This window comes from Trachurus japonicus, chromosome 16 (genome assembly GCF_045865225.1).
Source record: "Trachurus japonicus isolate A0001 chromosome 16, Traja_1.0".
NCBI classification, from domain to species: domain Eukaryota; kingdom Metazoa; phylum Chordata; class Actinopteri; order Carangiformes; family Carangidae; genus Trachurus; species Trachurus japonicus.
In genome coordinates this window covers 29,030,294-29,056,948 of record NC_140922.1, presented here as the reverse complement: position 1 = coordinate 29,056,948, position 26,655 = coordinate 29,030,294, and the positions used below count along the sequence as shown (strand labels likewise).

The 26,655-nt window shown below is 40.6% G+C and overlaps 3 protein-coding genes and 1 long non-coding RNA gene across 6 annotated transcripts in view; all 4 read right to left on the bottom strand.

Moving 5' to 3' along the window:
* The window catches only part of popdc1 (popeye domain cAMP effector 1), a 42,015-nt gene extending 27,815 nt beyond the window's left edge, over positions 1–14,200 (bottom strand). The window contains exons 1-8 of one of the 3 annotated variants that reach the window (XM_085803012.1): positions 13,985–14,190; positions 11,737–11,972; positions 10,657–10,781; positions 10,179–10,366; positions 7,856–7,964; positions 7,549–7,716; positions 7,320–7,461; positions 5,014–5,815 (exon numbers count right to left, since the gene is read on the bottom strand). In XM_085803012.1, the coding sequence (XP_085659138.1) occupies positions 5,688–5,815; positions 7,320–7,461; positions 7,549–7,716; positions 7,856–7,964; positions 10,179–10,366; positions 10,657–10,781; positions 11,737–11,962 (1,086 nt within the window). In that variant the 5' untranslated portion in view covers positions 11,963–11,972; positions 13,985–14,190 and the 3' untranslated portion in view covers positions 5,014–5,687. Of the gene's footprint in view, positions 1–5,013; positions 5,816–7,319; positions 7,462–7,548; positions 7,717–7,855; positions 7,965–10,178; positions 10,367–10,656; positions 10,782–11,736; positions 11,973–13,984 lie in introns of those variants that run through there. The other 2 variants (XM_085803014.1, XM_085803013.1) reach the window with 2 other exon arrangements.
* LOC146972601 (chemerin-like receptor 1) lies at positions 2,138–3,157 on the bottom strand. The gene has a single exon (XM_085802030.1). It carries the CDS (start codon positions 3,155–3,157, stop codon positions 2,138–2,140), a length of 1,020 nt encoding a protein of 339 aa, XP_085658156.1.
* A 1,221-nt stretch (positions 14,201–15,421) lies between the features above and the next one.
* On the bottom strand, positions 15,422–21,514 carry popdc3 (popeye domain cAMP effector 3). Its single transcript, XM_085803018.1, has 3 exons — positions 20,838–21,514; positions 19,364–19,472; positions 15,422–16,692 (listed from the first exon to the last, which is right to left on the bottom strand). The coding sequence occupies exons 1-3, from the start codon at positions 21,341–21,343 to the stop codon at positions 16,414–16,416; spliced, it is 894 nt and encodes a 297-aa protein (XP_085659144.1). The 5' UTR covers positions 21,344–21,514; the 3' UTR covers positions 15,422–16,413.
* LOC146972593 (uncharacterized) overlaps positions 15,422–26,655 on the bottom strand; it is a 117,968-nt gene continuing 106,734 nt past the window's right edge. Inside the window, exon 2 of the long non-coding RNA XR_015037891.1 lies at positions 15,422–15,656. This is a non-coding gene — a long non-coding RNA (uncharacterized LOC146972593). The remainder of the gene's footprint in view (positions 15,657–26,655) is intronic.

Genomic DNA, 26,655 nt, shown 5'->3' with positions numbered 1-26,655 from the left:
GACGACATGTGGCAGTTAGCGGTACTGAAATTAAACTCACTCGCCCATAAAAAAACATGCTAACCCACTTGCCAAGTGGTCATTGACTTCTTGGCGAAACAGTTAGCATCGGCGCCTGTGGCGCGGGAGACCCAGGGTCGGAACCCACTCAGGGCAGACCAGTCAACATCACACATATATGGGAAATATTTTGACAACTGTTTGGCCTATCCGGGCAATATTGGAGTGGTTTTAGGGGTTTGATGATGCTGAATCAATTTCTGACATTTTCAAAATTCAAAATGGCTGTTTAAACCGGAAGTGACCATATTTTAACCGCCAATGGGTCTTTTTGATTGATTTTAAGCCAATTAGAGGACATATAACTCATGCATTTGAAATAATTTTAAAAAGTATTCAATTTATTAACTAGAATGATACAGCATAATGTTGCTGTTGTTGTGTTGGAAGCACCACTGCCTTCCATATGCGTATGGGCTCAGTGGTTTCCAGGCAACGACTCCAGCTGCTCGTTACACAGCCTGTCCGCAGCCCGACCTCCGATAATTGGTTAAAGATGAAGGAATGGTGTCCTTCTATTTTGCAATTTAGTACAAAAATGAATGCAAGAAACCAATTTGATCCGACCCGTGATCCGACCCGTGCAGGGAAGTTACATAGTGCATGCCGACGCGACCCGGCTCAGGCTGCAGCGGCAGCACTATTCATCCTGTTAACCATTTTTCTACCATTGCAATGAGTCTGGAAACATTATTTGAAGCCCGATAAACTCTGCAATGTTGCTTTAAATGTATGAGTTTAAAGGTTGTAATTTATAATCGACATAGAAAAATTCAACAGATCCTTACTGTGCTGATGCCTGATTAAACCCCCATCTTAAAAAAATATATATTTGAGTCCTGGCTATCTGCATGTTTCTTCCTGTTTGCACTCTTAATCAGATTTCCACTGAACTTTTAAACTCACACACAAGATTATATTTTGAAAATATTTAGAAGACCTAGACCCTAGAATAAGTATTATTATTGATGTGTCTCATCCTAAATTGGTCGGATAATTCATTTTAAAAAATCAGTCAATCAAAAAAATAAAGAAATTTACCTCAAAAGTTACACGGTTAAGGAAAAGATGTTAAAGATTTTGTAAAACAAAAATTACTTTATTTCCATAATAAAGCTTTGGTCCTGGGTCTGCAGCACACAGTTTTGAAATTATATTGTACAACAGCTTTGTCTGCTGGTAAATTTACATTAGTAAAGAAGTTCATAATTATAATCAACATCATGTGATGCAATAAAACACAAAATAGATTACAAATAAGTTTTTATAAACAGTTTCATGTCACAATATTCACATCTGCAGTCTCACACATAAATATGTATTAAGTTAAGTTGCCATGGCAGCAGTCTGATGGACCTCTTGAAACAGGTAAACCATACAGATGCTGCATCAAAACACGTAAGCACCAAAGTAGAGCAGTCTTCTATCATAAAATGAACACATATGCATGTAAGAATATGTTGTAGTACTTTAATTGTGGTAGATGTGGCTGATTGAGATAAAAGTGATAAATTCATGGTAGTCAACAAACCAAAAAAGAAAAACAAGATCATTTTACCAGTACAATGTTTTTATTTGATTAAAGACAGGTAAATATTAAAAGTACCAGAGTCATACAACATGTAGGCGCCTACTGTTTTGTGTATGTGACAAATTAATTCAAAGTTTATTCAATTGCAACAAGCTTATTATGATGTCTTATGAACAAAATCTCCACATATACATTAACATTGTCAGATCACAGCAGAACATGTACATGCTGAGAATGGAGGCCAGAGACGTGTCTCAAGAAAAACAAACAAACAAAATGTGGCTAAAGTAATGATCAAACCAGGCTAAGTTTAAAGTACAGCTTCTTCTTTACACTCATAATATCGTATAGTCAATAACATGTGTTTATATAACAAGGCTGACAGAAGTATGTTTAGACATTAGTAACATGTTTATCAAAGCTTGTAGTAGCTATAGGCAGAGGAAGTAGATTCTGTGGTGTTGCCACACACACACACACACACACAGTCGTAAGACAATATTGTTTGCACAGTGAAAGACTGAAAACTGTGTGAGCACAAGAGCATCATTCTTCGTCCTGGAAGACAGTCTTCAAATTATTCAGGATGGATTTGCAAACTCTATCCTTGAAATCTTTGCCTATGAACACATACAGCAGTGGGTTAATGCAGCTGTTGAGATAGATCAAGATGGTGGATATAGAGAAACCAATATCAAGAACATAGTAGAATCTTGGACTGACTGTAAAATGAAGCAACTCTATTAAGCTAATGATGTGAAAGGGAGCCCAGCACAGGAAAAAGGTGATGATAACAGCAGCAATGATCTTAAAGGGGCGTCTAGAGCGCCTGGCCAGGGTGCGGTTCCTCCTGAGACGATGGATCATCACAGCATTAGAGGAGACAATGACAGTGAAGGGGAGAAGGAATCCAAGGAGGAAACGGGTGATGGTCAAGGCCTGATAACGTAACTGCACCAACTCAAACACAGATTGTGTATCATTATTGGAAAGTTCAAAGTTGGTGAAACAGTAGCTCGTCTCTTCATCAGAGTATGATGCTGTGTCCCTGAAGATGAAGGATGGAGTGCTGTAAATCAGAGCCAGGACCCAAACACCAAGACTCACATAGGACGCCTTGCGTACAGTTCGGTGGTTCTGGGCCCAGACAGGCCACACAACAGATACACATCTGTCCACACCGATCACCACCAGGGTGTAGACACTGGCAAACATGTTCAGGGCGGTTAAAGCACTGTTAACTTTGCACATGAAGTTGCCGAATGGCCAGTGGAAATCCAGGGCTATGGTGGTAACATACAGGGGCAGGAAGGCTGTGAAGAGGAAATCGGCCACAGCCAAGTTGAGGAACCAAACTGTTTTAACTGTTTTCTTCATCTTGAACCCGGTCAACCAGATAACCACTCCATTCCCCAGCACACCAACAACGAAGGCCAGACAATAACCAATGATGGAGAAGATGTTGAGAAACTTTCTCAGTTTAGCAGAGTTAGACATGGAGTCATCGTCATAAGCATTAGAGGAGTCATTTCCATCAGAAAGATCTGTTGAATTAATGATCTCCATCCTTGTCTTGAACCTATAGCCTGTGACAGAAAAATTTTAAAAATATTAATTTTCAATTTTTTCTAAATCTTAATAACAACTTTGATGCACTGCCTTTAATTACGTAAGTTTAGAGAGTAGTCGAATCGTTTCTCTTTTTAAAGACATACCATAACCATAGTATCTGTTTATCTGTCATAGTACACTGTATTGGTCTGTATTTGTCACTGATGCTTTCATTATCTTATTTTTTCAATACAATATGTACACATTCATCTTAAATTCAGGTAAATTCAAAGGAGACAATATAGCAAAATTACCTTTCTTAAAGTTGATCAGTGGGATGAGGTTATGTCTTCAGCTGTGGTAACTCAGACTGAACTCCGTCAGGGTTGAAATCTAATTTATCTAATGTTGAAACCACAAGGAGGTGGGACTGTAACACAAGAAAAAAAAAGGTTGCAACACACGATGCAACTACAATTTTTGTCAGGATAACATAGATGTCTTATTATCAATGTGTCTCATTCTCAATTGGTCAGATAATTTCAGTCAAAAAATAAAGAAATTTACCTCAAAAGTTACATAATTAAAGGGATAGTTCAATATTTTGGCAAATTGGCCCATTGCCATAATCCCTATGGTCATAGCAGTAGGTTTGTTACCTTTAATTGTCGGTGCAAGCTATTTTTAGAACGGTGGAGCAGAGCCGTGAGCTGCTCAGAGCTACACTACGGAGGCTAATGGGATTTCTTGGTCTCACCCGGTTCCTTCACACCTCCGCCGGCTTTCCCGTCAACATCAGCGTGCCCCTGATAACACACTCTGGACTTCATTATCAGTTTTTTTAATGACCCGCCCCGCCCCGCAAATAAAGTAAACATTTCTTGACCCGCACCGCGCGTCACTAGTGTACAGACCTCCTCAGCCTGAGAAGGCAGACATGATTATCTTCTTAAACAAAAACTGTTTTTGATTTGTCATCATGACTGCTCCAGTGTTTGTTTTATTTTGTTGCATATACATTCACCTGTTCTGCAGCTCTTTGTATGTTAGACTGCTTGCCAAGTTTCAGTTTTATAGTTACAGTTAGGGACCCTCCCTTTTAATTGAATACCATAGTTGGCTAAATCTGTTTTTGGAGGCCTTTTGGAGGTTTTACAAGCTGTGTAAGATGCATGTTTGAAGTCCAAGCATGCATGCAAAAATGGCCTGTGTGAAGAGTTTGTCAAATAAAAAAACATCCTGTGAAATAAGTTGTGACCTGTTGACCTGCACCTCAAAGAATCGGAATCGAGAATCGTTTAGAACAGAAATCGAAATAGAGAATCGGAATCGTTAAAATCCAAACGATGCCCAACCCTACTCATAGCGTGGTGAATGTGCAGGTCACAACTTGAGCGTTTAGGAGTTGTTGGATTGTGTATTTGATGAGTTTGATGAGGGAAACCAAGAAATCCCATTAGCCTCCTCCTGGTGTGCTGGTATCCATAAAAATGTCCTTCTATGAGCCATCATTTAAATTATGTGTAGTGTTTGTGGTTCTTCGAGAAGATATCAGAGCCAGTGTTCACAAAGCATATTATCTTAAAACAGAGTATTTCTAAGTTGCACTGAAAGCATCAAAGTGAAAGTTTTGTCTTAAATCCCATAAGCTCTTATAAGAATCAAAAAAATTAAGACTGTTGCAATAGTGAAGTCTAGAAGTTATAAAGTTTATGCAAATTTACTAATTGATGACTAGTCATAAATAAATCACTAATAACCACAATCAAGACCATTTATTTATTTATAGTTTACATTTTAAACTAATTATCAGACTTGACTAAAAAATATAAATGTAAAAGATGCTCTCAGAAAACACAAGAATAGTTGCAGTTGTGTGATATAATTTATTATCCATAAAACATACATTTAATTATCTTGGTGTGTTATAACTGAACAGACAAAAAGTAACAAAAGATAGTGACTGCACAGAGAATATACATACAGTATGGTAATTACACACACCAACAATCTCACAAGTTCGTTAATATATTACTGATTCCTGTGTAAAATCCTAAAAGTTATCAGCAGTGATAATTCTACTTAAATTAAAAAATGATAGAAAAATCTTCACACAAAATGAACACATTTATTTCAAGTCTTTTCTATAAAGTCAATATTATATTGATGTCTCCAGACATAACAAAAGCAGAAACAGCCTCTGGAATAGAAGTTTGTTTTCCCTTTGGTAGGTTTTATTTCTCTCTCAGAGGTCCTGAAGCAAAGATTACACATTGTGACCACAGGGGGGCGCTCCACTCCCATAAATACAGACTGATCACACCTTTACCTATTTTCAGTCTATAGAGCAGGGGAAATGTACTATGATTCACTTTTAGAGCATAAAACTACATCAAACTTCTGTGTTTTACAGAGGGTAAATAAACGAGACACCAATTCCCACATGAACACAAACATATCTGACCTCTAGATTAGTATCAGTCATGTTGGTGGTCAATCAGGCTCAAGGTTGTGAAGCAGACACACACACCTACATTACACCACATTACACTTCCTCAGTGGACGTGCCGGGTTTACACTGAGACTCAGAGGGAGCGGGGTCTTTGAACACGTCGTCCTCCATCCCTTCTTCTATGGGTTTCATCTTGGAGGTCTTGGTGCTAGGGGATTTTTCTAGAAATCAAATATGTTACAAACCAAATTGATTAGACATGTTTATACATAAATTGCATTGTGTGTACTTAAGGATGAAATAATGCATGATCATGGCTCGTAGTTAATTAAAGAGGTCACATGATCACAAAGGAGACAAACTGTCGTCCAACAGTTCACAGTAGGAGAATACACTCAGAAATATACGCTGCATTGAAATAAAGCAGTAGACTGAGACGAAGTGTCTTTGGCAGAAATCACAGCCTCACATCTGGATTGAAGTATTTACAGCCATTTTAATTGAGTTCGATTGACCTTCTGACTGACTCCAGATCTGCAAGATTGTCCCTAAGCCACACCTGTGTTGTCTTGGTTGTATGTTTTCACAGTTATTGCCTAGTTGGAAGCTGAATCTTCAAGGAAGAGCATAAGAGTATTCAAGCTAAAAGTAATGTGATATTGTGTATTTACAGGAGTTAAGCTGCTAAGGTTAAAGTTAGTTAAGGTTAAAATCATAATTGAAGAGAGCTTTAATATGTCTTTCATTTACTTTGGGTACTGTAAATATGTTTTTTTTTTTCTACTTATTTTCAAGATTAATTAAGTATTTGATCTTGGATTATGTTGATTAATCATGGGTTCTTGGGTTACATTTTCCTTGAATTTCAATTCGTGTCTGTGTTTTAGGTTTTTCACCTGTTCTTGGCCTTAGCGATTTTCAAAGTAAAAGAAAGAAAGATGATTTTGGTCCAGTCCTATTTTCCAAAGCAAGCTGCCTTTTCAAGTGTTTTCAAGTCTCCTAGTGTTGTGGTACTGAAGACCACATTTATCAAGGTCTTGGTCTTGACCAAGACCAAAGCCAAGGTTAAATGTCTTGGTCTTGGTCTTGGTCTTGGTCTTGGTCTTGGTCTTGGTCTTGGTCTTGGTCTTGGTCTTTTCTCGGAATCGACTAGATTTTTACTCTTTCTAACCTAAAAATAATTGGTCTTGTCTTGGTCTTGGTATGCTCTCGTCTTGGTCTCGTCTTGGTCTTGGTCTCGTCTTGGTCTTGGTATGCTCTGGTCTTGGTCTCGTCTTGGTCTTGGTCTTGGTATGCTCTGGTCTTGGTCTCGTCTTGGTCTTGGTCTTGGTATGCTCTGGTCTTGGTCTCGTCTTGGTGTTGGTCTTGGTCTCGTCTTGGTCTCGACTTGGTCTTGGTCTCGTCTTGGTCTTGGTATGCTCTGGTCTTGGTCTTGGTATGCTCTGGTCTTGGTCTCGTCTTGGTCTTGGTATGCTCTCGTCTTGGTCTCGTCTTGGTCTTGGTATGCTCTGGTCTTGGTCTCGTCTTGGTCTTGGTCTTGGTATGCTCTGGTCTTGGTCTTGACTCGTTCTTGGGTAAGGTGGTCTTGACCACAACACTACTCTCTCCAGTCAAACTTACCCCAAAATGAATGCCTCCCTTCTACTGGAGCATGGAGGAGGTACAACTAAATCAATAGAAATACCTGTAATAGCTGTAATCTTATCAGCTGACGAGGCGACTTACGGAGCGATGATCCAGTGGATCCTCCTCGTAGGATCTGGTTGAGAACGTCATCGGTGTCGTTGGTGCTTGCCAGGCTGTTCCTCATCTGCGTCATGGACAGCTGAGAGCAGAGGCTGGGCTGACGTTCCATCTTCTTCACCGCCTGGGTGTGATGTTATCAAAGTGTTACAACTGAAACACAACGTTTGTGCTAAAACGAACAGTAACCTGGCCGCAGAACCTGGCCTACCTTGTCACTGAGTGTGGGGTCGTTCAGAGAGTACAGTTTATTGGTGATGTCTTTGCCGATGAGGTACCTGAACACCTCATTGAGGAAAGTGTCTGACTCCAGGAAGAAGGTGAGCCTCTCGCGAGACCAACACATGTACCTACAGTCCTCCTCTGCCACGATCGTCACCTTTCAATCAAACACAGTAACGGAACAATCAATCCATGGTCAGACAAGTCTTTTTTACTTGAACACAGTTAAGCACTGGCAACATGAATGGTGTACAGCTGTCTAATTCATTGGTCTGTTTTAATTTTTTTTATTTTACCTGGAACTTCTCTCCTCTGTGCATCTCAGTGGACCTGAACTCTGGAGAATCAATGAATGCATGGTTGTAGATGTTGTGGAGGAAATGGCCTCTGTACGACACCTTCATCCTGTCACAGAGAAATGTCAAAGTCAAAACTCTGATCAATCACGAATACAACTACCGGTATTCAAACAATAACATTTACCAGACCTAGATGTTGTATTACTGTCTTGGAAATGGTGCTGTGGGTGTAATCATGTAATGTTGCAGTGCTTTCATGTGTTAGTGGAATGACTGGTACAACTGAAAAGTGTGTGAATGTGAGCAATTATCGAACTAAGCACCTGCTTAGGGCCCCTTGACCGTTAGGAGGCCCCCAAGAGCAATAATGAAAGGTGAATGTGGCTGCGGCTGAGGATGCGGTCATATAATGCAAATAACAGTGGTGAATATTCCTGCAAATCCAACATCTTGGCATTGTGTGGAGACAAATGACACATGTGAGGTCAGATAACAGCATGGTGGAACTGAAGGTCCCACGCATGTGGCTGGATTGGTCAGTAGGCAAAGCTGTAGATTTTGAAATGAAAGGCTGTGGGTTCAAATCCCACTCATGGCATGCAGGTATCCCAGGTTTGTTTGCTTTTTCAAATTACCTTGAGTTTTTTAAAACACTGCAAGACAAAGAGTACCGGGCGTTCCAGTTTTAAAGACTCGGGCCCTGAACCCTCACTGACCTAGTGTAAATGACGTCGGCTTTAAAGGGATAGTTCAACATTTTGGCAAATTGGCCCATTGCCATAATCCCTATAGTTTTAGGAGTAGGTTTGTTACCTTGAATTGTCGGTGCAAGCTATTTTTAGAATGGCAGAGCAGAGCTGCGAGCTGCTCAGAGCTACGCTACAGAGGCTAATGGGATTTCTTGGTTTCCTTCATCAAACTCATCAAATACACAATCCAACAACTCCAAAACGCTCTGGTGGACAAGTTGTGACCTGCACATTCACCACGCTATGAGATAATAACAGAATGGTACGAGAGAGAGTGAGACGACAAGAGCGTTTTGGAGTTGTTGGATTGTGTATTTGATGAGTGTGATGAGGTAAACCAAGAAATCCCATTAGCCTCCGTAGCGTAGCTCTGAGCAGCTCACGGCTCTGCTCCACCGTTCTAAAAATAGCTTGCACCGACAATTCAAGGTAACGAACCTACTCCTAAAACTATAGGGATTATGGCAATGGGCCAATTTGCCACAATGTTGAACTATCCGTTTAAGTGACTGAGTGTGAAAGGGCTCCAGATGCTGTGATAGGAATGGGACAGCATTTATCCCCCTTTTTGGACCAAGACCAGGAAAAGGACTAGTACCCGGGCCAGAACCACCGATTCTGAAACCGGGACCAGAACTAGAACCAGAACCAGGTAGGGAAAAGAGAGCAAAAAATGGGACCAGAACTAGGACTGGTACTGGAACCCCAAACCAGATCAGGACTGGAAACCGGAATCAATCAGGACCCCAACCACCTGAACCAGACCGAACGATACTGAAAACGTGATTCCCATGTTGACAGAGATCATACCATGACAATGCCATGGTAGTTATCACGTTTCTTAAAACACATCAAGGTCAGAACCACAAGGTCCATATTCAGTATCAGTATGTATCACACCAACAATATTAAAGGGATAGTTCACCCAAAATTGAAATTTCACTCATTATCTACTCACCCTCATGTCGACTATAAGGGCTGGGAGAAGTTTCAGAGTCCTCCGTGGCTTCTCTGAGTTACAGGGGGTCTCGGCGTAGCAGTGCATGTCCATATAACGGTTGCAAATGGATCAAGCTTGTTTGTAGCGGAAGCTTCTCTTCCCGGTTCGTCAAATTTGGACGAACCAGGGTCTGTCCTCTTCCCAGTTCGTCCAAATTTGACGAACCGGGAAGAGGAGCTTCGAGAAGCTTCCGCTACAAAACAAGCTTGAAATATAGACTTATTTAATTTTTTTCGGGATAATTTCGCATTCCGGGGCTTCAATACAAGACGGACATTACATACGAGCAGCATGGAGGTATTTGGATGTTTTTTGGTGTGTCTTTTTGTAACGAAGACAGTTGGTATCCATTTGCAACCATTATATGGACATGCACTGCTACGCCGAGACCCCCTGTAACTCAGAAACTTCTCCCAGCCCTTAGTCCACATGAGGGTGAGTAGATAATGAGTGAAATTTCAATTTTGGGTGAACTATCCCTTTAATCAATCACTTAAGGCCTGTACATCACATGAAAGATGACTGTAAGAAGAACAACAGCAACACCCGGAGTCCAACAAACAGCACATACTTTCCTTTGAGGAGGATGCTGAGACGTTCGTCCACCGAGGTCTTGTCCTCAGCAGCGTAGGCCTGGCCCTTCTTCACCGTCTGGATGGTGCAGAACTGGCCCGTCAGCCTCTGAAACTGAGCCTCCTTCACATGGAGGGGCTCGAACATCCGCTTGTAGACTGTGCGCAGCGCCCGGTCGATCTTTATCTGAAAGAACAGAGCAGAGCCACAACACTCGGATTATCTTTTGCTTCTGTGCTCAAGATGAAATAACATTCAAAGAGCTGGTGAATTAATAGTCGTAAAGGAAACGAATCCTCAAGTGGCCTGCATGGATTTGATGAAACCTGCATCTTATTAACATAGTAAAACCATGGAGTGAACCCAGGAGGACATGCTGCTGCTTCCTGCCTGACAGCTAAAACTCGGATGGCCTGAATATAAAGTGACTATTGTGAGTGTGAATGAGGACGGACATGTTGTTTTTTTTAACTCACTGGCCTTCGCTTGTACACGAGGAAGAAGAAGTGCATGAAGTTGACGACCAGAAACACCACGTTCCAGACCATCACGTCCAGGTTGCATCGGTACAGAGTCGCCCAGGAAATCAACAGGCCACATCCTGTTTTGGGTTAAAGACACAGGTCAAAGTCAGAAGATACAATTTAATTCAACGATTTCAAACTTCAAATCTTCGATCTGACTTAAAAATCAACATTATGTGTAGCTGCAGTGGTTGTTCGTCCAAGTTATAGTATTTTATCACAACAGTGGAACGAAAAGTCACTAAAATACTTAAAATATCCTAGCATTATAAGTATAAACTGATTATACTTGGAATTTATTACTTTAATTATTATAATATGGCAAAGAGTCCATCATAAATTGCATTAAATGTGTCAGGAATTAACAACTCTGCTAGAATTAGCTAAAAGCTTTACATGTTTATTACTTTATTGTTATAACATTTGTCTAAAATAATGTAATTTATTACATTAACATAATTGAATCAAAATTAACATTAAAAGATTATTTAATTGTGCATTTTATTCTATAATTATGACACATCTAGACTAAAAAAGGATGTTTAAAGTTGTCTAAGAGGACTAACTACTGTAGCTCTGTGAGTTTACTCCTCCTCTTTACTCTGTTCTTTTTCTCTAGAGACCGGCTTTGGCTAAAGGTCAATGTAAATAAATGAACTGTCAAAATTACAACCACATTTCCCATAAATCTACTGCTTCCTGTCTCCACTCTCCTTCCAAGTGGAGGATAAACATGTTGGAAGTGCTTTTTTTCTTTTTTCCATCCCTCTGCCATTTTCTCCTTCAACTTCCTTTATCTCTGCTGTATCTCGGCTCTGCTGAAGGGAGATCGCTCTGAAACGTCCAAATCCTCTGCACAATGTTAAATAAACTAAAGCAAATCCTCAACAGCAGGCTGGTATAATAAAGAATTAATGCTTTGATGCACAGGAGAGTTTAGATGACAGTAAAGAACTGTTTTTCAAGCCGTCTCTCTTCTCTACTCTGCAGCTCGGCACAGGAATGCCATCGACGGGGCGACGGCGGACGGACCTGTCATCAGGAGGAGGCGCAGCGTGATCATGTGCAGGGCCAGAGTGGTGGGGATGAGCAGGCCCAGCAGCAGAGACAGGTTCCCCAGATGGAAGAGGAGGTGGTGGGCTTGTTCCCACTCCTGGCACTCGGTAACGTTGGCCATAGCCGGGACCTCGGTGGTGGATAAGAGGAACGAGGGCATGGTGCTGTAGAGAGGCGGGTGGTGCCCCGAGGTGGACGCCATCCTCTAAAGACTGTAGGACAAGGTCGGAGGAAATAGGCTTAGATGAAATGTTGAAGGTTTTTTTTAGGACATAATGATGTTAGGAAAATAAATAAAAAGCATGTGTTTATCCACACCAAGTATGTTTTACTGTGTATTGTTCCTATTAAATGGGAATTTGCTTTGCTGCTTTTTGGCAGTTGTTATGGTAATAACATTACCAGTTTCATCAGCCACATTTTTCCTGGTGCAACATTATCATTCACTTAGAGTTAAAGAGGAACTATGCTACATTTTTAACAGCTTTGGAGTAATTGTGATGGTTAAATAAATGACTTTTGCAAAACAACTTTGCAAAATCAGAGCCTCTGACCCGCTGTCCCAGCTCTCGTATCTGCAGCACCGCGCCCCATAACCAGTAATCTCTTGCTTATGACAGACAAGACTACATAAATATACACATTATAACATTGTATATGATAAATAATGTTGTCCGCCGCTCTATTGATTGATTTCTCGCCGCGCTCCATTGAAAACAAATGGACATGGCTGAGAGGAGGGTTAGCAAAAATGGACTTGCATAGTTCCTCTTTACGTAAATTACATTTCTATATTCAGGCTACTTAAAGCTGTGGTGTAGTTATCATGATATATCCTGCAATTTTTGTCGATGTTGAAAAGACTCAGTGTCCTGGAAGCCCTCCTCCTCTTCTTCCCTGCAGCTCCTGAACCATCAGAAACCAGTGCAGCTGAGTAAACTGTGTTTCAGCATAATGGTTGTTGACCAATGATGTAAATGTCATCATTCACTCAGTCAGAGGCTGTGTCTGAAATCACTCTCTACTCACTGTATATTGACTATTCCTATTCCATAGTGCTGTCCGAATGTATAGTGAGAATCAATTAATATACCCTATGTGGACAAAAGTAGTGTACAGTACAACCGATGGTCACTACCAAGCAATGAAAACCATAATGCATTGCAGTTGTGCATTGCAGGAATGTTTTAATTATGCGGCAGTATAATAATGTAATTAACTGTGTTCGAAAGTGTTTTCATTAGCTCACTAATATAGAATTCCTTTTATAATGAGTAGGGAGAAGTGAATGAGTGAGTTATTTCAGACACAGCCAGAGACTTTCATAATTACAGGGCTGACCTCTTGACCCCTATATAGTATCTACAGAAAAGATTAATTGTCCCCCATTATAACGTTTTAGAGACTAATACTGTTATCATCAGATTGTACTTACAGCACAAGGATCTCCACACATAAGGCAACACTATTGTGTACCTAAGGTTAATTTATATCCAAACAGGGATCAACATTAATGCTACACTTAAAACAAAATATCACAGAAGCAGAGTTTTCTACAGGTTTTGAACAGGAGGCAGCGAGGGACAAAAGGGGTTATTGTCTGGACCATTGTCTAATAATCTGCTTTTATAGTATCGGCCGATTAATCAGGTAAACTATCATGATCATATCACCCTTTTAAAAATCCTCTATCAGTCGACCTCTAATCTAAAGTATCTACAATAGGCCTGCTTCTTTAAATAGTAATACTTACAAATATATACATCTTGTTAGTTAATGCAAACTATAAACCAACCACTTGTTATTAAACATTTATAATGCATTTATACATGTTTTTTTTTTTTAACTTCATGCACAATTTTCATCTGAATTTCAATGCATTTTCTAACTGTGAGTCTTGAGATAAACCTGACTATAGGCTTGTGCATGGAGCCGCTCGTGTTTTAACATTTGACCGTTTCCACACTGCATCGTTCTGCTTTGGTTCATTAACTTATTAACTATGACACATTATCTGACAAAAAAAAAAAAACATTTTGCTGAATAAAGTTGTGTTGACTTTCCGCCTGTGAGCGCCTCCACTCTGTCCCTGTCTGTGTAACAGAATCTGCCGCTGTCTTTCCCGTCACATGTAAAAATAGATGCTCTCACGCTGCAGCAGAGCAGACAAATCTTCACAGATACAACTAACCGGGAGAAGAAGGAGAAGAGAAAAAAGACTTACCGATTCAGCAGCTGTCGTTAAAACTACAGGTCAGTGCGACAGAGGAAGAAGAGGAAGAAGAGGAGGGAGAGGAGGAGTGGTGGTGTGGATGAAGGAGCAGCGGACTCGGGGCTGTGTGGTGACCGCAGCCTGGACCCTCAGCTCGGGCTCTGCTCAGTGTGACCCGCACATTCCTCACCCTGACAGTCACTGACTAAAATAGGCAAGAAGCGGAGGAGCAGAGGAACTGCAGCGACCACCAGCTCCGACAGGGGGCGACACACACACACACACACACACACACACACACACACACACAGACATGAAGTGAGTGTTACTGTAATGTCTAATATCTGATCCATCCGAGTTATTATCTAGTATCAAATAGATCCATATTATTATCTGGTATCAGAAAACACTGATGTCCAGGAAATATGTGTGTGTAAATATACAGGTATGATCAAACCACTGAAATAGCTACTTAGGTATATATATATATAGAGCCTTAGTGAGTGGGTGTGTACATACATGCACATACACACATATACATATGCATATTTCCAATGTATCCCCTACATATATATTACACACACACATGGTGCATACACACACATACTATATATATAGCACATACACACACACACACACATAAATGTCACATTCACACATGCACATCAAATACACACATATATATGCCACATACACACATAAACATATGCATATTTCACACACATATATGGTGCATACACACACGTATGTCACATACACACCCATACTCATGTCACATTAACACACGTCACATTCATATACACACACACAGACACATATATGTCACACAAACACAGGTATATGCATATTTGCCATATATACACACACACATCTCATATACACACACACATGGTGCATACGCACACACATCACATACACACATACTGTATATATGTCACATTCATACACACAGGCACATCAAATACACACATTAATGTCACATTCACATACTGTACACATCACAAACACACACGTCCCACATACACATTCATAGATAGATAGATAGATAGATAGATAGATAGATAGATAGATAGATAGATAGATAGATAGATAGATAGATAGATAGATAGATAGATAGATAGATAGATAGATAGATAGATAGATAACACATCTACACTGTAAAATAAAGTATAATTTATTACACCACTGGTTTATTTACATCTACATTTTGTACAGTCACTACATCCATAAAACACTCAAACATCTATTGATCCTGAATCCTACTCAATGTTACACAATCTTTTCCTATTAAGACTTCTGCTGTCACATTCATAACACACATAATTAACAGCTTTTAATTAAACCATAAGGAGCCTAAAGCTGATTGACTTTAACATTATTTAAACAGCACAATCTGAAGCGCTAGTTATTTCCATAGAGACACAAACACCACACACTCCTTTGCCCGTCTTTTGTTATTCTAATTTATAACTTATCTTTTTATTTATCATTTCAGTGCTCTGTTTTATGTTGATGTAAAATGCCTGATATAATGTATTTTTGCACCTTACACTGTTAAGGGACAATTCTGGGCAAATTCAACTCAGGGCTGTATTTTCCTAACACTTTAGGTCCTGTTTTGTGGTAGTTGTGTCTGTCCCCGCATCGCCACGGCAGCAACGAATGGGAGCGGATGCAAATTCTGCTGCTTAGGCTGTTTACATCGCTCAAAACCGCAATTTTTTTCCACAGACCGCGTCAGATGGAGACTCAAACATGCACCGAGAAGTAAGGAAGCCGTCATGTTTGTAAAACTAGATCAAATTCAAAGTCTCGCGCGGGACCCAAGTTGATGCTCGGTGTGTTCAGGTGCAGTCGGAAACTCCTGTTTGTGTCATAAACACAGGAATATCAACTCTTGACTTGCTTAAAGTAAATAAACTTCTCGGTGCATGTTTGAGTCGCCATCTGACGCTGTCTGTGGGAAAAAATTGCGGCTTTGAGGGATGTAAACAGCCTAAGCAGCGGAACTTGCATCCGCTCCCATTCATTGCTGCCGTGGCGATGCGGGGACAGACACAACTACCGCAAAACAGGAGCAATTAAACTGAAAATCTTCAGATTCCTTCTTTTAGATCTAAAATGTTAGGAAAATACAGCCCCGAGTTGAATTTGCCGGGAATTGTCCTTTAATATTTGGTGTTGTTTTGCTCTGTTTTGTTTTTCTTCATGAATCCCAGCTATTGTTTTGTTCTTTGCACTTTTATACTGCACTTTATTCCCACCTGTATTATTGTAATCATCCTCTTTGAGAGTTTGTATATTCAATTGCTCAATAAATATGTTTTGCACTATATGCCTATGGGCTCGTTTACTGTGTGTATATGTATATGTATATGTATATGTATATGTATATGTGTGTGTGTGTGTGTGTGTGTGTGTGTGTGTGTGTGTGTGTGTGTTCAGGCAGTCCTTCCGCCCTGTCCCGGCACTTGCAGGAGGACGTCTGCCTTTTCTAATTCTGTCGCTGGCATGTGGCAGCAGCTCGGCAGGCGCAGGTCGAAGCGGTGGCCGGACTTGTTGGAGGCCTTGTCGCTGAGGGAGTACAACTTCTCCGTGATGTCGTTGCGCACGACCAGAGCGAAGATCTTGGCGATGTAGCGATGCTTGGCGAACAGCAGGTAGAGCTTCTTCCTCCTCCACGCCACGTACCGGCACGGGTTGTCGGCTCGCAGCGTCACCTGTGGAGAATCAAACATGATGATGATGATGTGTTATCATTATTATTACAAATTAGGAACGTTTTCCCCCTTTTATTTCAATCAAGTTTTTGAGGCCAATAGCTAAACTCACATACAAAAAGCAAATGAAAAAATATCTTGGAATTTCATATCTATAAAATAACATATTCGCACATACACACAAACATACAGGTTTTATGTACTGTAGGGTCGTAGGTTTTCTTCTTGTCATTTTCATTAATTTGACCATTTTTTTATTTTTTTTTACCACTGTGCATTGGAGTATCTTACAGTACATACGTTCTTTGATGCAGATGATAATCCAACTGTGTAGATTTAAAGGGATAGCTCACCCAAAATTGAAATTTCACTCATTATCTACTCACCCTCATGTCGACTAAGGGCTGGGAGAAGTTTCAGAGTCCTCCGTGGCTTCTCTGAGTTACAGGGGGTCTCGGCGTAGCAGTGCATGTCCATATGACGGTTGCAAATGGATACCTCGAAGCTCCTCTTCCCGGTTCGTCAAATTTGGACGGACCAGGAAGAGGAGCTTCCGCTACAAACAAGCTTGAAATATAGACTTATTTAATTTTTTTCGGGACAATTTCGCATTTCGGGGCTTCAATACAAGACAGATATTACATACGAGCAGCATGGAGGTATTTGGATGTTTTTTGGTGTGTCTTTTTGTTACCAAGACAGTTGGTATCCATTTGCAACCGTCATATGGACATGCAGTGCTACGCCGAGACCCCCTGTAACTCAGAGAAGCCACGGAGGACTCTGAAACTTCTCCCAGCCCTTAGTCAACATGAGGGTGAGTAGATAATGAGTGAAATTTCAATTTTGGGTGAACTATTCTTTTAATGTAAGTTTTTGTTGACTCGTCTCGCCTTTTTCGTGTTGTGATTGTTAATGTATGTTTAAATGTACTGGTTTTAAATGTGAAGTATTTATTTATTTGTTCATTTCGGGCATGTCAGTTAGATCAATCATCATCACACATCATCTTAGTTCAAATAATACAACACACATGGCCGAAAGGGAAAGCGGGAGAAGCAAAAGCTTATCTAGTCCCGCCCCCGTTGCCCACAGAATACATTATCTTCATCATACTTTTTTCTTATGACAAGTATGATAAGTAAGTATGATAATGACAGTGAAATATGCTCCAATTTATACAGTTACATCATAAAATTTACATTTAAATCATATAAATGCAATATTTTATCAAACAGATCAATGATACTTGACTCATTATTCACTGTCTGGATGTAATAAACCACTTTTTGTCCCTAGATTGTTATTAGTGAGGACTTGTGGGATGGCAGCTGTTACTGATGGAGACAATTCAACCTCCTGCTGCTGCTGCTGTGGAGGTAAATCTTATAAACGCAGCTCCTAAACTCATAGTTTCATCTTGAAAACAGGGTCAATACTCACTAAAGTAGCTGGTGAGTATTTAGGGCAGCAGTGTAGTGTATGTGGGCTTCAGTCAAAATAACCTGCAGTGTGTGTGTGTTCTTGGGTAAAGAGGGAACATCTACCACAGTGCAACAGAATGACTAAACTTCCATTACTAATAATAATGACATAACTTTAGAGACAAGATAATGAGACAATAAAAACAAAAAAGAAAAGAAAAAACAGTAAAATAATGAATCAGTTTTAAAAGCTCCTATAGAGACTGTTGTACCTGCATGTGTTTAAGGAAACCAGTTGTAAACCGACAGCAGCTCTGCTTAGGGTTAATTAATGCCTTTATAATAGCGTTCTTGGACTTGTCCAAACTAGACATGAGTTTGTCGGTATAATCACTTTGGAAAACGACATATCTGTTGCAAAACATTAAAAATGTTACTAAGAAAAAGATCTGTAGCACAAAAAATTAAGGCAATTTTTGAGCTAAAATTTGATAAACACAGAAAACCTTAAAGGTCCAGTGTGTAATAACTGGTGAGGTTTATTGGCAAAATCTGAATATACTACCCATGAATATATTAGTATAAGTGTATAATCGCTGTAAAATAAAATTAGTTTGGTTTCCGTAGCCTTATAATCCTTTTATATAGCTACATCTAACAAGGGTCTTGCTTTAGAGAGCGTCGCCATCTTGCGCCGCCATGTTTGTACGGCAGCCCGAACGGAAAATCCAGCCAACCAGAGAGCGCGTTTCAAGAGTTTTGTGTTCATAAATAAACCAAAGAAACGAAGAAGAAGGCGGAAGGAAAGAAGAAGGAGGAGGAAACAGCAGACATATCGTAAAATGGTTTAAATCTTCACCTCATCGCTCCATGCCTCTGAAATACTCCCAGTCGTCGCAGTTGCGGTCCTCGGAGGCCACCGTCACTTTGCCAACGGGAGCGCTGCAAACTAGAATCTGAATGCTAGATATCACGGTTTTACCCCCATTTTACACACTGGACCTTTAAGTGTTTTTTGTTGTTGATTTTTTGGTTGTGCATAAGTTTCAAAATTCAGTGTGAGCTCATGCACACCTGTAAGAAGTCTTATCGACAGCCGACAGGTGCGTAGATCAAAAACGTAAAAAAGATTCCTGCACACTGTGAACTTGCAAAATGAAACGTTGCTCTGTCCAGGATTAAAAATCATTCTGCAGGTTCACAGCGTGCAGGAATCTTTTTCTGGTTATGCAGAAGTTACAACGAACCTGGAAGACGCCCTCCTCTGACGGTCGGAGAGAGTCCCACTCGGGTGAATCCATAAACTGGAAGGGGTAGATGTAATGCAGGAACTCTCCGTTAACGGTCACACGGACTCTGCAGGGTGAGAAGTTGATTTAACATTTTAATTATGAGAAACAGGACACAACATGATCTTCAGTCATACTGTCTAGTTTTTTTTAGGCACATTGAGCCTCAAAATACCTCTGTTGTATCTGATGCTCATGTGCTTTGAATAAACCGACGACTGTGAATGTGAAAAGCACTTTTCCTGGTTGTTGAGACTTGAAAAGCACAATATAAATTCAGTCCATTTCATTTTCATGCTGAGGTTTTTCAATTCGTTTTTTTGGCTCCAGGTCCTTCGGAGCAAAATGTTGGATGAAGAAACCGCATTGAAGGAGTGAACTTCACTCCAGATACATTACATTCAACAGGCTTCAGCTGAACATGCTGTGATGCTGTGAAAGTGTTGAATCAACCGAGCAAATAAAGCCACTGGAGTTTGAAGTTAGGGTTTTCAACTACGCCTCTTTATCCAGCTAGTTGAGTTATTTTGTATTTTTGTAAAAGTGTCATTGTGTCGGCCTGCAGCATCTGTGACTGTCACATCTCTCAGCTGTGGATGAGGTCATGTCTGATGTCTGGAGAGGAGCATCACAGATAAAGTGAGCGCTTCCTTATCTGAGGTTTGGAAAGCTCAGCAGTTTTGCATGAATTTACCTCTAAAACAACTCAAAGTTTGGGTTTGCTGATTATCAGTTTATTGTTCTACAGAGAGGACATTTGTTTTGCTGTGGTTGTAAAGTAAAAGTAAGGAACTTAATTAGAACTTTAAAGGGATAGTTCAACATTTTGGCTAATTGGCCCATTGCCATAATCCCTATAGTCATAGCAGTAGGTTCGTTACCTTTAATTGTCGGTGCAAGCTGTTTTTAGAATGGAGGAGCAGAACTGCGAGTCTGATGCGCGTTCCCGTTAGGTGCAGTTTTTCAGCAAGCAGACTCTGAATTTACCTCTAAAACAACTCTGTCTGGTAACGTTCTGTTATTATCTCATAGCGTGGTGAATGTGCAGGTCACAACTTGTCCACCAGAGCGTTGTGGAGTTGTTGGATTGTGTATTTGATGAGTCTGATGATGAGGGAAACCAAGAAATCCCATTATCCTCCGTAGTGTAGCTCTGAGCAGCTCACGGCTCTGCTCCGCCGTTCTAAAAACAGCTTGCACCGACAATTGAAGGTAACAAACCTAATGCTAAGACTATAGGAATTATGGCAATGGGCCAATTTGCCACAATGTTGATCTATCCCTTTAATAAAGTTCTTATAAAGTTCCTTACTTTTACTTTACAGCCACAGCAAAAGAAATGGACAATAAAAGCTCTGATAATCAACAAACTCAAACTTTCAGACCTACATATCTACAGTGTAAGTGTGTGTGAGGCTGTGTGGACGGTCACCTTCCGGCCAGCAGCACCGACAGTTTGTCTATGGGAGTTTTCCCCTCGATGGCGAAGCAGTGGTTCTGCTCCAGGCTGTGGATCTCTCCGTCGCAGCACTCCACGATCTTCCCAAACTGGGTGAGCGACACGCCCAGCCTCTTGAACATGCACTGGTACAGCTCCTGAAACTCCCTCTCGAAGGACACGCTCCGCAGCCGGTAGGCCACGTGCACCACCTGCCCCAAACACGCGCAGAAGAGCGCGAAGGTCCACAGGAAGGTGTCGGTGGTGCAGGGGTCGGTCCATGCCCACAGCGTGGAGCAGAAGAAGCCCAGCGTGAGGAAGGAGAAGAGGTAGAGGAGTCCGTAGAAGCCGCTGCCGCCCATGAAGCCGAGCACCAGGAAGATGTGTCCCAGGTGGAAGACGGAGCCCTCGGCGCCGTCTCTCCACGCCTCGCACAGCGGGTAGGTCGGCTCCTCCGGCTCCACGGTGTAGTTCATGGCCTCGAAGTCCGGAGGCTCCATGATCGTAAAGTGCGTAAAGTAAAGTGTGCGTAAAATGTGCGTAAAAGTGGATCAGAAGAACCAGAGGAGAGGAGAGGAGAGGAGAGGAGAGGAGAGGAGGCAGCAGCCTGGACGGAGACTGGAGCGGCGGAGGCACGAGTCACACACACACACACACACACACACACACACACACACACACACACACACACACGGTGTCAGTCCAACGGTGGCACACACACTTACACACATAGAGACAAACACACACACATACACACACTCACTAGTCCGTGGAGTCAATAAACGACCGGAAATAGTTTTGATAGAAAAAATAAAACACTTTAGTTGACATTCACTCATCTGTTACTGTCTGTGCCAAGAATTAAGGATTATTTATTTATTTATTTGCTCATTTATTTCTTTGTTCGTTTGTTTATTTGTTGTCCCTGTCCCCTTCACATGTTGAAGGGCATCCTAAAATAAATAAGAACAATAAAATACAACATTTCAGACATAAAAAGGTAGCATTATTATATAAACACACAATTGAAAGACAATAAAAACACATCCACTATTGCACAATGCTCTTATATGATGATGATGATGATCATGATAATAATAATAATAATAATAATAATAATAATAATAATAATAATAATAATAATAATAATAATAATAATAAAGTTTTCAGTTTTAATTGCTCTATTAATATTAAGTGGGCTCAATGTGGCATCTCAGATATATAAAGATAAGATAAGAATATTCTTCTATTAGTCCTATAGGATGGTGAAATTTGCAGTGTTGCAACAGCAAAGTAAGATAAAAGAGTAGTAGAGTATTTTATTAAGAATAAAAAGAAAATAAAAAAGATAAAATATCATAATGGACAGGAGTAATGTTGGTGTTGAGTGACAATACACCTGAGTTTGATATCATTACTGTGAATATTTGAGTTGAGAAATACTACTATAATACTATATATATACTGTATATAGCCTATGCATATCGCACAGTTGGGATGAAAAACAGTAGTTTAGCTATGAAATATATTATAAACATGAATATCAGATAATTATATTTATACGTCCAGATGCATATGAGCTTCTTTATAATCTGCATTGTATTGTGTGACTTTGTATTTTTTGGTATTTTTAAGGGTCAGGTCAGGAAGAAATACATAAGTAGCAAAGCTTTTATTTTGACAGGCAAAGCAACACAACTCTGATGTGTGTGTGTGTGTGTGTGTGTGTGTGTGTGTGTGTGTGTGACCTGGCAGCAGCAGCAGCAGCCTTGTGTCTTTTTATAACCAGTTCAAAAGATGGAGGTGGACGTGTTCCCCATGCGAGCAGCCAGTGAGTGGCCCCGGACTCTGAATATGAAATGGTGAACATGAATAAATAAATCAACAAATACAACAGTTTTTTTAAAGTGGAAAAACAGCTTTTAATGAGTTCATCTGAATAAACAACAGTCAGTCAGAGTGAGAGAGTGAACCGATTTCCTGTGGTTGGCTCATTAATCAGAGCTGTGGCGACGCTGGGTTGATGATCTTTATGGACCAGAATAGAAGTGTGTGTCGTCGTCCTCCCTCTGTATCTACCTGGTCAAGGTGACTCTGACTGTGTGTGTGTGTGTGTGTGTGTGTGTGTGTGTGTGTGTGTGTGTGTGTGTGGGGATGGCAGATCTGGGGCACCAGCAGCAGCGGCAGAGAAGGACGGACAGAAACCCCCGGGTGTGTTTCACATCATGTCATAAGGACGAACGGAGCCGGTCCAGGTCTGACTGACCCAGTTTCATTCAGACGAGCGCTGAAGGATCCCCAGAACCAGATTGTGTGTGTGTGTGACTGTGTGTGTGGGGGGGGTGTGTCTGTGTGTGTGCGTGTGTTCTCCATTCATGTTTGATTGCATGTTTAAGCCTCATAAGGGAATTTGTATCATCCGTATGTGAGCAGCAGCAGGCAGCAGACACCTAACACCGGCTATTTATAGATGATTTCCACCCAGGACAGCCTCTGTGTGTGTGTTTGTATGATAGTGTACATATAGGTAGTAAAGTGTGTGTGTGTGTGTGTGTATCTATATATATAGGCTACATAACTTATTATTAAGTTTGACTGAGATCCGATATCAACAGTCTTTACTCATGTTGGTGTGTCAAGTTTAAACAGAGAAAAAAGCACATGTGTCAATCATCACAAACCACTTTTCAACACACAAAAAACACAGACACAGACACACGTGAGAAACAAATGACCATTATAAATCTCCACGGGTGTTTTCTGTCAGCCCTCGGTTTATTTTTAGTTCTCCCTGGATAGTAGCAGCTCCTCAACTGTTGGCAGGCCGGTCGTTACCGGACTCCTCTGGTCTCAGGTTCAGTAAGTGCTGCTCAACTTCAACTGTCCCGACAAACAAACTGGAACATTTATATATATATGTGTATATATAAAATGATATAATGGGAAATGAAAGACCCCACAATGGAATAAAAGTGTGTTAAAATAGTTTTTCATGAGCTAAAAGTGTTAAAAAGCTGTTAAAGGTGCATTATGTTCACTCACCAGCAGGGGGCGCCTGTTTACGATTTCAGCAGGAGTTTTTCTTTGCTCACAACGCTAAACATGTTTGGTTTAAAGTCACTAATGAATGGTTGTTTTTCTGTAAACACACCGTTGATGGACTGGAACACTTATATATGTATATATAAAATGATATAATGGGAAATGAAAAACCCCACACTGGAATAAAAGTGTGTTAAAAGTGTTAAAAAGCTTTTAAAGATGCACTACATTCATCTCGCCAGCAGGGGGCGCCTGTTTACGACTTCAGCAGGAGTTTTTCTTTGCTCACAACGCTAAACATGTTTGGTTTAAAGTCACTAATGAATGGTTGTTTTTCTGTGAACACACTGTTGATAATGAAATTTAAGATTATTAATATCCTAACATAGAAACAACCACATGGTCGAGGTGTTGAACTTAACTCTGTCATGATCGTTGAGTTGAGTCTTCTGCAGCAGGCCTGGTTCAACAGCTCAGTTTATAACATGAAACACTCCTCTGGTGCTTCACAGACTCTGGAGACTATTTTAGGAAGCTCAGTTTCAGAGGGAGAGAGGAAGACGACGTGAAGGCTGGACTGAGACATAAACACTAGAGGGCTGTAAAGAAACGTCCCTTTAGATCTACAGTACGAGGACCTTTATAGGTGCTACACTGGTCTGACAGATTTACATTTATAATTACATTGTCTGGGCTCACTAGCAGATATTGAAGTGGAAAATATTGGTCGAAAGTTATTGATTTGAAGGTTTAAACTGTCAGATACATCCAGTGAAGTTAAAGGGATAGTTCAATATTTTGGCAAATTGGCCCATTGCCATAATCCCTATAGTCATATCAGCAGTAGGTTCATTACCTTTAATTATCGGTACAAGCTATTTTTAGAACGGCGGAGCAGAGCCGTGAGCTGCTCAGAGCTACGCTACGGAGGCTCATGGGATTTCTTAGTTTCCCTCATCAAATACACAATCCAACAACTCCAAAACGCTCTGGTGGACAAGTTGTGACCTGCACATTCACCACGCTATGAGATAATAACAGAACGTTACCAGACAGAGTTGTTTTAGAGGCAAATACAGAGACTGCTTGATGAAAAACTGCCCCAACGGAAATGCGCATCAGCGGTTTTGCATGAATTTACCTCTAAAACAACTCAGTCTGGTAACGTTCTGTTATTATCTCATAGCGTGGTGAATGTGCAGGTCACAACTTGTCTACCAGAGCGTTTTGGAGTTGTTGGATTGTGTATTTGATGAGTTTAATGAAGGAAACCAAGAAATCCCATGAGCCTCCGTAGTAGTGTAGCTCTGAGCAGCTCGCGGCTCTGCTCCGCCGTTCTGAAAACAGCTTGCACCGACAATTAAAGGTAACTAACGAATCAGTCAATGGATTGCCAAAATTGCCAAAATGTTGAACTATCGCTTTAAGATGTTGTCCTTTCATGTTCTTTACTTTTGCACTTTCTTTTATCCTGCTGTGATAATGTGAGAAAAGCAGTTGAGGATAAGACACAGGAGGAAGAGGCCGTTTGCCGTCAGACGTGAGTTTGATCTTAAACAGTTTTCACAGCCGTTCATCTCATCTCGTAACCAACCCCCCCGTCAAACCACTAGTGTCCAGAGACATGAAGTCTGCTCCCTATCATTTACCACAATCAGGAGTCATTGTGTCCTCTCTTCATACATAAAGAGAGAGGAGAAAATCCCTGTCACTCTCTCTTGTTGCCTGTCCATCAGTGAGACGGATGATGAGTGTTCAAGTCTTTAACGACAGAGGAAATGAAAGAAAAGCCTCGGCGATCAGCTCAGAGAAAAAAAAGAAAGAATATGGAAAGCAGATTCACTCTCCTTTTGTCCTCCTCCTGCATGATGGAAGAAAAGCTGACAGGTGATTTCTATCTGCCCTTTTTCCCTTTTATTCGTGGGTTACCCCTGGAGAGTCGTCTATTCTTCCATGAAACGCACTTCCTCCGCTTTACAGAGTCGGAGGGAAAAGAGACGGCGCAGTGAACTGAGCTACAGGACCTTTGTCCATTAAACTGTACGATGAATTATTTATTTATAATAATTATAACAGTCTGACAAAATGGCATTTTTCATGGTACGACGTGAACAACGCATTTGTATTATAATTCATGCACAACACACTCTTACTGAGATGTGTTTTGATGCGTTTTTTCTCTGGAAGAATTGTTTTTCTTTGTGTGAAAGGAGATATATTGTGGAAATATCACTTTTTGAAGGTTCTTTAACATATATTTGGGTGTTTGTCTTGCTCTCCGGTCTCCAAAATGTGAGAATTGACAAAAAATATCAGTAATTTCCAGGCTCCCTAGGTTGAAATCCATGTGTTTTTACAAGCTCTTCCCTCAGTTGTCTGACAGTAATGTCATTAGTTTTCGAATTTACATAATACCACCAGTACCGGTAGAAGGGGGCGGGGCAAGCAGTGGTTCATTTGCATTTAAAGGGACAGGCACTGAAACCAGTCGTTAATGAACAGGGCTGTTTTGAGAGGATGAAAAGAGCTGTGATGTTTGATCCTTGGGGTATTTTGACCAAAGCATGTCACAGACATGTCTTTAAGACACCTGGGAACAATTTTAATTTGTGGGAAAGGGAGCATAATATGTCTCCTTTAAATTGCAAATCTCAAGGGTCAAAGGTCAGGAAAATATCAGCAGAAAACCCACTGTTGCTACAATAAGGTTTCTGTTATCCATTGATCAACATCTTTACAACTATTTACTGCAAAAACATAAAAATAAAAT